We start from the raw sequence: 13,407 nt of genomic DNA, 5'->3' as shown, positions 1-13,407 counted from the left end.
TTGATGTTTCTTTCTCTTCCTCTCTCTTTCTCTCTGAAATCAATAAAAAATATATTTCAAAATTCAATTTTGGCCCTATTTTATATCTTACATTTTTTTTTACTTAACTTTTGTAAATATAGAATAAAGTTATAATTACTATATTAATGGCATTGCTAATTATGACATCTGGCCTATTTTGATTGGTTGGTGTGTTTTTCCTCTTCACTGTAGATTAATATCTGCTTTGACCACATAGATGAAAATGATTCTAAGACATTATAAGCAATGTTTCACAACCTTACTTTTTTTTGTCTTAACTAGTGAAGTTACTGGCAGCTCGCAGGCAGAAGTCAGGAATACTACTAAACACCCTGTACTGCACAGGACAGTCACCTACAACAAAGATTTAGCCGGCCCAAAATATCAATAGCAGCCCTGAGTTAGGAAAACCCTGCTGAAGCAACTTGGGTTCCTGAAACATCTCATGGAGCTGAGCTGCATATAGGCCTGGAGCACAGGCCTATCCTCTAATACAGAAATTGGTACCCAGATATTGCTGCCAACACTAACATTTGAAATAAGTTTCTTGGCTTTGTGGTTGAGTGAAAGACAGGCAAGAAAACAAATATTGCAGACTGGAAAATTGGTGATCCCTTTTAGGCTGTCACGATGTTGGTAAAACTGTTACCTGTGATAACCTCTAAAGTAGACCATGTATGTATCTGTGATACCTGTCGCTCTAGAGAAAGCGGCTGGAAAGTGATCTATAATCTAAACTGATCAGGTATAATGATTTGAGGCCTGGGGGTTGAAAAATCTAGCTTATCTCCCAAACAGAGGGATAAATAGTTTCTACATTTTTTTCACAAGTTATCTCTAAAACATCTCAGCCAAAATAGACAGTCAGCCAAGAGGCAAAGATCAAATTAAGAGTGTCACCTTCCCACCCAAGCTGTGGCTGGCCTCAGGATAACCACTGTTAAAACTGGGGATGCCCTGGCTGGCTTGGCTCAGCGAATAGAGTGTCGGCCTGCAAACTGAAAGGTCCTAGGTTCGATTCCAGTCAAGGGCACATACTTGGGTTGCGGGCTCGATCCCCTGGGGGGCACGCAGGAAGCAGCCAATAAACGATTCTCTTTCATCATTGATGTTTCTATCTATCTCTCCCTCTCCCTTCCTCTCTGAAATCAATAAAAAATATATTAAAAAATAAAATGGGGGATGAAGAGAAGGGGCCACTGAAAATAGACAAACAAATAGAACAAGAAGACTTAAGGATTACGTTTAGAAGCAATCTTTGGATTTGTTTACTCACAATGAATTAACTAGAAGCAAAAAACTAAAAGCCTACAAAAATGTGGAGGGAATTAATTCTCCCTCCCCCCCAAAATCAAAAGGCTTGCCTAAAAAAATAACTTATATTTAGTTTGAGCACTAAAACAACTCTCAGGCTTTCAACTCTCCACAAATAGGAAGTAGCTTTGAAAACCATACAGCTTCCAAGGAGGGTGTACACTCTAGCTCTAACTTTAGATACCACCAGGAAGGACAATGGGTAACAGTGTAGCTTCTAGAGCAGTGGGTCCCAAACTTATTTGGCCTACCGCCCCCTTTCCAGAAAAAATATTACTGGAAATTAATTTTTTAAAAATTTTAATAAACTAAAAGCCTACAAAAATGTGGAGGGAATTAATTCTCCCTCCCCCCCAAAATCAAAAGGCTTGCCTAAAAAAATAACTTATATTTAGTTTGAGCACTAAAACAACTCTCAGGCTTTCAACTCTCCACAAATAGGAAGTAGCTTTGAAAACCATACAGCTTCCAAGGAGGGTGTACACTCTAGCTCTAACTTTAGATACCACCAGGAAGGACAATGGGTAACAGTGTAGCTTCTAGAGCTTAGAACCAAACGGCAGCCAGGTGGGCTAACCAAAATTCCTCTCTACTGCTAGAGCAGGAGTCTTGTAAATTCCCATGGACCACTGATGATGGGGTGTTTCCCATTCTTCCCTTTTCCAAATGAGGGCTTTTATTCCAGTTATACATTTACCTACCACTTCTGTACATTGGATGTGAGATGAGCAGATACCTTGTCACTGGACTCTGAGGAATCATCCCAGACCCGAGACACAGGACTGTGCATCATTTAGAGACCCTTAACTTTGAGCAGATGAGGTAACTGAATGAGGCCTTTGAACGTTTCCCTTGGGAAGGATGAAGTGTTTATGTGCGGAATAAAGGTCATCACAGATACTGAAAGGCCAGAGGGGCCAATTATAATGACTGCTAATTGTTCTCTAAAAAATTGTCCCCTTCTTCCATAGACATAATAATTTTAACTAGTTCCCTTACAGGTAAGTGTGACCATGGGCAACATTTTTGTCAATAGAATGTGAAAAAAAAGTAATGTATTCAATTTCCTCATGTTTAAAAGAAAATTGCTTGCTTTCTACTTTTGCCTAAAATGTCCCTCTTCCTCTGACTTAGAACTTGATGTGGCATTGATCTCGTTTTAGCCATGCACATGAGGATAACATACTAGGAGATGGTGAAGCAAAAACACATGGGACCGAAGTCCCTCAGTGATCCATGGAGCTGAGCTGCCTGCCTTTTGGGCCAGCTCTCCTTTTTGTGGACTGGCATGTGTAAGAGAAATAAACTATCTAATTTAAACCACTTTGTTTTTATGGTTTCTCTTTCATGAGCTACTTCTCTTTTTAAATAGCAGCTTAGTCTATACCCTAATAAATCAAGGTTACAAATGTTACAAATAAAACATTTTATTCTAAATTCATTTGGCTTTGCCCAAACCAAATAGCCTTAGTCACAGGAAAGAAACAAAGGAGAGAAAAAAAGAGTAAGGCTATGAGGTTTGGGGTTATTGTATTTTCAGTAAAAGGAGCATATTTCAACCTTTTCTCAACCTGCATAAACCAAGTATCAAATAAATTTTAATATGCTTCAGTTGAATTTTCTCTGACTGGTTATACTATTGTGATAATATCAATCAATTCCCATAGTGAGTCATCAACCCTGTCAGCACTTTAATGAACAAAATTAGTCTATTTCATGCTGAAAAGCAAAACTGGCAAGTCTTGCAGATAAAAAGGGTCATAAAAACTTACTGGGCAGTGACATCCTCTGACAAAAATCTCCTGATAACATCGCCCTATGCTCAGCTCACACATAGTGATTGGTCAGAGTGAAATAAAGTTTGAATAGGGCATTAAACAGGATTCAGGGATGACTTCATACATCTTACAGGCTGTGAAAGAAGAAATGGATAAGCAGAACTCGAGAATTAATTTTTTCTAGTTAGACAAGAGCAAAGAATATTTACACTTCGTGATCATTCTTGATTGTGAGCTTGTTTTCATTAACCTAAATTCAATTATTTTTATATAACAATGGCTCCAGAGTTGCTCTGGCTCTGCTTCTGTTCTATTCAACCAGTGACATTTTGAAATTGGGACAACTATCTTTACATGTGAAGTTTATGGGGTTCAGAACACACTATCCCAAAACATGGTACCTGGGCATATTGAATATTTTAAGCTGAAGAAGAAAATGATAGAAGTAGGAAAGTTTCTCTGACCTTCTTCTGTCCTTCTCCCCTGAAGCAGGTCATCAGACCCTCATGTGAGAGGTGCCCTCCCTATACTTGAAGGAAAGAAACATCCTTATCTCCAAGACAGGGGACTGTGGAGAAGAATATAAACAAACAAGCCTTGCAAAGTTTCCCCCAGTTTATTATATTTAGCTCATCTCCCTTTCATCCTATCATATTTCTGCAAGACTATCTACTTTTCATCCAACCTAACATCAAAACATTCAAGTTTAATCAGTTCTTCAGGTCTTTGCTTCCTTTTGAAGGCTCCCATGTCATGTAAAATATGTTATTTAAATTTGTCTGCATTTCTCTTGTTAATCTGTCTTTGTCACCTGAATTATAGATCTAACCAGGAATCCTAAAAGAGTTCAAGAAAACTTTTCCTCCCCTACACAGTCCTCCAAAAACTTGGATAAAAAACTTCCTTTTAATTCATAGTACGTTGGCAACATGAATTTGTGAAATTAAAGCTGATTTGACTAGAATTTAAGTGTGAAAAAGCATGGGTTTTTGAGTGAGGACTACTGGAACTGAGTATGAAGTGGGAATAAGGGAATAGTCGTCTCTTTTTCACAGGTGACTGTAAGGTTTAAAACACACACACACACACACACACACACACACACACACACACACACACACACACACTAGTTTAGTGGTTAAGGACATGGGTTCTAGAGCAAGACAGGCCCAGTTCAGTCTGAATGACTGAAGCCAAGTTACTTAAATTCTAAAGCCTTAGATTCCTCATTTGTAAAACGAGTATCTTGACTAAGCCTACCTGTATAGGATTACTGTTAAAATTCAAGGTCATACAATATGCTAAAATAAACAGTTACTGGTAGGAGCTGGAAGCAGGGGGTAATGGGGAGTAATTGCTTCATGGGCTCAGAGTTACAATTAGGGAAGATGAAAAAGCTCTAGAGAAGGATGTTAGTGATGACTGCACAACAAAGTGAATGCACTTTATGTCACTGAACTATATGCTTAGAAATGGTTAAAATGGCCATCATAATAAAAACAAAAGAAAAAAAACAACTAAAGGTCATGAAGATTACTTTAAAAGTGCTTAGCACAGCACCAGGCATATTTTAAGTGCTAAAAAATGATAGTTGTACTACTATTAATAGGTAGTTGTACTACTATTAATTTGATTTATTAACTATTCTTGAAATGCATTTGAGAGCTCAACACAGATGGTAAATACTACACAATTACCTAATTAGTGATTTTAGCTGTCAGATTTTTACATGGATCCAACATATTACTTGAGCATCTGGAAACACCTAGTAAGAATAATGGTAGTACAGCAGTGTGTGCACTATACACACAGACACACACATACACACACACACACACACACACACACAAGTCACAACAACATTTCACTAATTTAGAACAAACTGGTTGTTCACAAACAAGGATGGTGCTAAAGGGCCTTTTAAATGGAATTGAGAATAGTTTACTGGTATTATTTTTAACCAAAATGGACTGAATATTCTTTTGCTCCTAATATTATTATGTTACTCTGCAAACTCTTTAAGAGACGAAGATAAACTTTAGCCAAGCATTTAAATAATCAATATGCTAATTACAGGATGATTCTTATCTATCCATTAAAAGACTGAGATGGTTGTATGTAGCATATACAGAGTGTGTCTGGGTGTGTGTATATGCATACACATACACACATCTAGCATAGACTGACAGCAAGACAAAAATTAAGAGCCTTGGAAACCATATGTTCCTGACTCCTTATTTTATAAATAAAGAAATTAGGTGTTAGAAAGGTTAGGTGACCTGATTAAAATCCCACAGTAAACTGGTGGCAGATATGTAATTAAAGCCCTCTGAACCTCGCCCAGGAATCACCCTCAAATGCACCAGAGCAAAGCACCAGCCTTGGCCGCTCTTCTCGTGCCTCCTCTTCATGGGGCTCACTCTGCCCAAAAGGCCCTCCTCAAAGTTTAGTTGTCACCCTTGGACATTCTTTCTTGGTTTTCCCTGAATAAACTTGCACTTTTTCTAGTATTGATCTTTAATCCATAAAAGGCATTATTTCTGGAACTTTAAATGTCCACATTTGTGTTTGTTTTAGCATTTACAAGATAGCATACTAAAACTACACCCATCATCAAACTGAAGCTACACTAGAGAAAAGTTAAAACAAACTAAACATTCAAATTATGCTGGAAGGGGAAACCAATATAAAGGAATTCCAATGCCATAGAACCCGAAGTGCTGGATTAGTAGCTCCTATTTTCAAAGGAGTGGTGTTTTGCTGCCACCAACAGGACAACAGGCATTCCTTCATGGAAGTTACAAAACTAACTGAATGTGTAAACTCATTGCAAATTCAGAAGACTGTAAGAACCCTTAAACTCAACAATAAAAAGTATGAGGTAACCCAATTAAAAAATTGGGCAAAGTATCTGAATAGATATTTCTAAAAAAAAGAAGATATACAAACAGCCAATGAACTCATGAAAGGATGCTCAACATCATTAGCCATCAGTGAAATGCAAATTAAACCACAAGGAGATTCTGCTTGCCGCCCACTGGAGTGGCTATAATCAAAAAGGTGATAATAAGGGTTAGCAAGGGTATAGAGAAGTCAGAACCTGCATTGGTTTGGTTGCCTCTTATTTATCCTGTTGGTATGGGAGGGATTCCTGCCCTAGGATTATGGAGATAGTCGATTATTATGACTTGACTAGGAGAGTGCAGTGAGAGGGAGGAAAGGGGGGAGATGAGAAGAGGCTAAACTTGGCCAGACGGTGAAAACCTTGTGGGTTCCATTATAAACTGTGAAGTTTACCCAAGAGCAGTGGGAGGCCATTGAAGGGTTTTAAGTCAGGGAGTCAGTTACTTCTCTGACCCTCCTCCCTCGTCCTTCTCAGAGCACAAAGCCTCAGCAGGGCTTTCCACCAACCTGGAATGCTCCTGTGCACATCAGCATCGCTCCCTCCCTCACTGCCTCAAGTCTTTGCCCAAGCCCCTCCACCCCTGACCCCTACTTGGAGGAACCAGACTCCCTATTTAACATGGCAAAACTGACCACAACGCCCTCTACCCTGCTGAACTTTTCCTTTTTCCCCCCAGCACTACCGCTTCTCATAGACACTATTTACATACTTGTTATGTTTCTTGGTCATTAACTGTCTGCTACAACACAGGCTTCATGGAGGCAAGTATGGTATTTTTGTTATTTTAGTTCACTAATCTAGTCAAGCATATAAAATAGTGTCTGTCTCCGAGTAGGTGTTTAGTGAATATTTGCTGAATAGTAAATAACAAAATTTGTTTTAAAAGGACACGAATGGTGGCCACGTGGGAATGGCTGGACAATGGCCACAAGTATTTGGAGGAGGAACAGCATCCGCTTCTCTTAGCTCCACTGCTAAACCCAAAGCCAAGCCACCAACTTCTCTTACACATCGCACTCCAGAAAAAGGCGTTCTTCCTCTTTTTTAAGCATAGAAAGCCCTCTTTAAGACCTTTATACTTGTTTCTTCTGCCTAGAAGGCTCATTCTCCAGATTTTGGCAGAGCTGGCTACTTCTTTTCGTTCAGTGTTCAGCTCAAATATCAGCCCGTACAGCATTTTTATTGACAAGCTAATTCAAAGAAAGGGGACTCTTCCCCCTCTGCACCAACATCACTCTCCTTGATAAACCTAAACAAACACAATGCTAAGGTCATTACATTTGTGCGATTACTATCTTTCATTCATCAGAACACAGGCTCCATGAATACGGGGTATGTCCTCGTCAATACTTTACTGCTAATGCCTAGAAAAGTGCCTACCACTTGGTAGGTGTCCAATATTTCTTACTGAAAGAGGACACGGCAACAGTCCAGGTCAGAGAGTTCAGAGCCCAAACCACCCAAGTGGGAAGATTCTATACATTCTCATCTAAGGGGATTAAGAAATCCACTTAGATGTCAGAGATTTAAAAAAGAGAAGACAGAAGAGAGGCTGGCTTCCAGGTTTCTGCTTTGAGCAGCTGGGCAGTGAGTGCCTTTACTGAGGGGAAGGTGATGGAGGAGGAGGAACAGGTCTGGGAGGGCATATTGGTTTGGTTTTGACTTTCGGATTTGATGTGCCTCTGAGACATCTAAGCGGACTTGTTAAATTCACTGCCAAACATTTGAGTGCAGGCTAAATACAAAGAGAAGAATGAACATTTATAGATAAAGCTAGGAGAATGAACAAGATCAGCAAGGGAGAAGCTGTATAAAAATACTACAAATCCAGCTTTGCCATTATTAAGCCAAAAGACTTTAGGTAACCTGGGGCCTGAGCTCTCTTAGGTCTCAACTGGGGGAGAGAATTTGATGGTTTCTCTGGACATTTATTGTGTGCTAATGAGAAACCTCTGCTAACACTTAGCACAGAGTAAGTGCTCAGAAACGGCACTTTCCTTTCTGATTCCCTTCATCCCAAGAAACTCTTCTAATTCAGAGGAACCGGAGCCCCTCTGCCACTGGGTTCATAAGCATAAGCACTTGGAACTATCCCTAAGTTTATTTTTATATAAACAAATATACAGTCTTCTATCTGGCATGTTAGTTTAGAAGCTAAAAGTCACTGTCATATGTGTTTGGAGTAGTCTTTTTCCAGATGGGGGCAATCAGCTCAGTCAAGTCTACTTGGATTCGGCCTATCTGCACGGTCTCTATGTGGGTCAGCTCCAGGATTCACACAAGAAAGGGATATAAATATAGGCCAGTAGCAGTGAGAAAGCTCTCCTTTTTATCTTCTCTATCTGGTCAAATTCTCCAAGGCGATATCAGATGAGTAGCCACGTATTAGTAGAGAAGGCACAAAAGCCTTTCTGCCTAGTGGCCAGAGAGTATCCTCTGCCAGGTCATGTAGAGGTTAACATGGCCAAAAATACCTGTTAATCAGAAAGATAACTTACCAGACGGATACATACTGGCTGACACAGAGTACAGGTCTGATATCCAGAGGGAAAGGCCTGGGTTAGCCACAAAAGACAGACTACGCATGTGCTAAGAGCACCAGTAAAGAAAGGTCACCACAAAAATGAGGAAAGGCGTCATGGGAAAGAGGGGATAGCTGAGATTTTTAAAAAATTAGATATGATAGGAAGAATCAGAACTTTGTTAGACTTCTTACACTTAGGGTTTAATATTGTTTTCAGCCTGTAGTACATAATTCTGTCACTAAGGCATTCTAAAGTTTTATTCCAGCCCTACTCAGAAAGCATCTTAAAAAGTGCTTGGTTTTGGTTTGTTTTAAGGACAAGAAATAAAAAGTTAGAGGTAGAGAGATCCGTAACTTCACTAACAGATACATGCAAATATGTTTGTTAATTTATTGAAGGTATTGTATATAGTTTCCTAACTTCTAAAATAACTTTGGCATAAGAATGTTCATATCTAAACTCAAAATTATTAAATAGACAATTTAAAGTACATTTAGTGAACTTCACAAAAATAAATGAATATGAGGTGAAGAGCAGCAACCTGCACCTTGAGTTGCATAGACCTGTATGATGCCACCCCTTTGTTCTAGATCAGCGGTTCTCAACCTGTGGGTCTCGACCCCTTTGGGGGTCGAATGACCCTTTCACAGGGGTCGCCTAAGACCATCAGAAAACACATATATAATTACATATTGTTTTTGTGATTAATCACTATGCTTTAATTATGTTCAATTTGTAACAATGAAATTGGGGGTCACCACAACATGAGGAACTGTATTAAAGGGTCGCGGCATTAGGAAGGTTGAGAACCACTGTCAAGATATTCCATGGCTAAGTATGGAAGCTCTCCTAAAACATCAAGGGGCTCTTTAAAGGTATCAAGTCATTATCTTTTGGAAAATTTGGAAACATGATGGGGAACCTAGAAAAAGATTCTGAGTTATCTTGTGACTACAAGAGTAATCACAATAACGACAGCTAACATTTATTCGGCAATACAATTTTCTAGACACTATGCTAGAAACTTTTATGTATCATCTTACTTAATTCTTACCATAATCCCATAAATTAGTTTCTATTAGTATCTCAAAACTCAGGGTCTGAGCACTTAATTACCCAAGGTCACTGGAGCTGAAATTAGACCCAAATCTGAGTCCAGTGGCTGTGATTTTAAACACTATGCTTTACTGGGGAAAGGTGAGCCTATATCTTTTAATAAACAAGGCAATTATCACTTTCAATAACGGAATGTCATATTTGACTGAAGAACAAAAACCGACTGGGTTATTTTTACCAACTCTGCTGCAAATGTCTTGCTGTTACCACACTATTAAAATAATATTGATATGTTGATATAAAATCCAACAAGGTAATTATAACTGAATTCTAAAGTGTCTTATAAATTTCTAGTTATCATAGAAAGAACTGCAAATTGAAATGTAGCAGTTTCCTTTATAGTCTGTATGTTACAGAAGCTTTCTAATAATTCAATGACATGTTTAGGTATCTCCAGGGATGTTATTATGGTTAGAAGTATTTTAAGAAAAAAAAACGGGCATCATTTTGACAGAAATAGGTTTTAACTTTTTCTTTTATATCATCTAACTCATATGAATGAAAACCTTTTTTTAAAATTATTGGAATGAGAGCTATGACAGCAAGATTAAATAGATTATAAGGAAAAAAAGAAACAAAGTCTAAATAAACAACAACAAAAGAGATGGGAAGAGGGGAGAGGATCAGAGTTCCTCAAAGAAATCTTTTCTGTGTGTTTAAGAATCTAGAATGAGTCAGCGATGATAAGTTGAATTATGCCCAGTTCTCAGGGCAGAGAGGTCACAGAGTTTGGTAACTTAAAAAGAAAAACAGACTTACCTTTAGAAGAGCCAAGGCTACATGAAAGATTATATTCAAGCCCTGAAATTAAAAGAAAAAGATTCAAAATCAACATTGCCACATCTACCACAATTTTATTAAGTATTTTCCCGAGACTTCTACATATCATTTTCACTTCCTATGCAATAAAAGCCTAATATGCAAATCTACCAAATGTTAGAACAACCAGCGAAATGACTGGTCGCTATGATGTGCACTGACCACCAGAGGGCAGATGCTCAATGCAGGAGCTGCCCCCTGGTGGTCATTGTGCTCCTACAGGGGGAGCGCCGCTCAGCCAGAAGCCAGGCTCACAGCTGGTGAGCACAGCGGTGGTGGCAGGAGCCTATCCCGCCTAGTGGCAGCGATAAGGAGCAGTGAACTGAGCGGTAAGGAGCAGCAAGCAGGTGGGCAGTAATTAGCAAGGGATCCTGGACTGAGAGAGGGCACAGGCCGGGCTAAGGGACAGCCCCCCCCCCCCGCCATGCACGAATTTCATGCACCAAGCCTCTAGTACAATAATAATTAAACAAAACATGAGATTTTTTTAAAAGGTATTTTTTTTCTCTGAGAGGCTTATTGCAAATTTGAGGTGCTATTTAATGAATATTCACATAAAATCATTGTTTTTACCATAAATCACTTTCCTTCTATCTATTTCTGGATTACATGCATGGCCTAAGGCTTGTGAAAGTCAAGTGCCTGGATCACGATGGCGGTAATGCAGAAGTCTAAAATTATTAACTGAAGTTCCTGGTCTGTATGTCTGGGTGATGTGGTTAAACTGTCAGTGGCAGGCAAAACAAAACAAATAGTGTTGCTGATAACTGGGACAGATAACTGCATGGGGGCAGTTGTAAGCATCACACAGGATTTCCATTACTGCTTATTGTTTTGTTGTTTGTTTTAGTTCTTGCTTTCAGGTAGTATTTGTACAACTAGAGATGGTAACTAGGCCTATCTCTAGTCTTGCTTTTCTTTCTTTTCTTTTTTTCCTTCTCAAAACCAGAGTAGTATTTCTTTAGAAATAAACAAATTAAATAGCTTGTTAAGAAGCCATATTGGAGCTGAACTGTGAACTCTGAGCTCACAATTCATTCTGAAGAGATGTTAAATTCAAGAAGAGGGAATCTGAAATGCTCAAGATGACAGAATCAGAAATGAGGTTGCCACAGAATATCCTGTTTCCTTGCCATGTGAGTCACCATACATGAGAAGAAAGATCTTTCAAGTAGGAGGTGACTATGAGTTGATATCTCCTATAAGCCCAGGGTCTATTTGATGCACCCTCATGATCTTGGTCACAAATGTAACCTGTCAGCCTTTATGACATGGAACTGAATCAGATGTATTATGCAAAGAACTTCTAATAAACCATCTTTTTTCTGTCTACAAAATCAGAAGTGAGCATTAGGACTAGGTACATTCCTATTATAATTTGCTAATGTAATCTTTCATAGCCAGCCACCAAAAATATGACATGATGGTGGAAGGGAAAATGATAAACAGCAAATATTTTGTTGGAGGTTTTGAGTTTACTCAGTTAATTCTTTAAGAAACTAAAAGCAGTAGAAGTAAGTATATTCAGGTCAGGAGACAAAAATTGATTTACAAAGTTCATCACCACCCCAAGCAATGACCATAGACTATTTACCAATTAGAAAAAGGAAAAAAGATACTGGAGATCTAAAATGTGGGTTACAATTAAGCAGATTTTGCTTTCCTAAAGTTGCATCATCCCCCACTAACTGCTGCCCACTGCAGCCAAAACCTGCAAACCGAGAGACAAAGATCTGCTGCCTCACCCCACACTCCCTCCATCCCACATCACTATTGCTGGGCAGTGGTGAATTCTCACATCCCGAGTGCTTATGCACCTGCCATCAGGACCAAGTCCACCTGGCTCTGTTCTTGTTTTTCTAGTCACCGCTCAAAATGTAAGCCTGTCTTGTCTCCAGTTCTCTACCCTAAGCTTTCTCCTGTCCATCTCTCCTTCCCTATCCCTTCAGCACACTCTTTGGGAACGCCACTCCATGTTCAACCAACTCTGCTGTATTCTCCACCTCACTCCCAAACACTCCCCCCTCCCTTGCATTCACAGGAATAATGAGATCTCATTGATGCTCACAACATGTATTATAATTCATATTTTTCACAATATGAACTTGTCTAGCCTAAGGGTATAGATGTATTTAGCAGCAGGCTAGGATCAATCCTGTCCCCAAGCCTCCTAACATCTAGGAATAGTATTTTCACCATACAGTGCTGGTGGAACACACGTAGTAGGTACTTATTTGATGACTGAATGAATGAACTATATTAGCTATCCCAAACTTTCTGGGATTTATTCTCTTCCCTATGGACCAGCTAAACCAATTACAGAATCATCATCAAATATATCTCTAATTAACCAAAATAGCTCTCACTAACACCAAGAGAAACATTTATTCAAATTAGTGTGGTGATATGATATTACAATCTATAGATATCAGAAGTAGCAAACTAAAACCAAAGTGTGAAGTAGATGGGATTAGGACAGATAGCCTGTAAGGACAGTTGTCAGAATTAAAATATTAGATCTGATAGAAATAGAGCATAGATTTTTAAAAAACTATAAAATGTATAGCCATCTTGGCCCATCTAGTGGATCCTATAACCCTTCAATGGTTAACATCAATGCATCATGATACTCCAGCAGCAATAATGAATGCTTATGTTCAAAATACTGTGCATAGGAAGGGAACACAGTATGTGTTTTAAATTAAAAGTGGATTTTTTTTTAAGTTTGGGAGGCGAAAGAGATGACTTAGAGTTACCAGAAAAAATATATCAAGTAAACTCTTTTAAAAAGTTCAAAATAGCCTAATCGGTTTGGCTCAGTGGATAGAGCGTCAGCCTGCAGACTGAAGAGTCCCAGGTTCGATTCTGGTCAAGGGCATGTACCTTGGCTGCAGGCACATCCCCAGTAGGGGGTGTGCAGGAGGCAGCT

General features: G+C 39.0%; 1 protein-coding gene across 3 annotated transcripts in view; it reads right to left on the bottom strand.

The window, feature by feature from the left end:
- The window catches only part of RABGAP1L (RAB GTPase activating protein 1-like), a 400,947-nt gene that overhangs the window by 114,658 nt on the left and 272,882 nt on the right, over positions 1-13,407 (bottom strand). For all 3 annotated transcript variants that reach the window (XM_014540905.1, XM_005867681.2, XM_005867682.2), the window contains one exon: positions 10,419-10,460. In XM_014540905.1, coding sequence (XP_014396391.1) covers positions 10,419-10,460 — 42 coding nt within the window. The remainder of the gene's footprint in view (positions 1-10,418; positions 10,461-13,407) is intronic.

The sequence above is a fragment of the Myotis brandtii genome, unplaced genomic scaffold (genome assembly GCF_000412655.1).
Source record: "Myotis brandtii unplaced genomic scaffold, ASM41265v1 scaffold250, whole genome shotgun sequence".
Lineage (NCBI taxonomy): Eukaryota > Metazoa > Chordata > Mammalia > Chiroptera > Vespertilionidae > Myotis > Myotis brandtii.
This window is presented reverse-complemented; position numbering and strand designations above follow the sequence as displayed.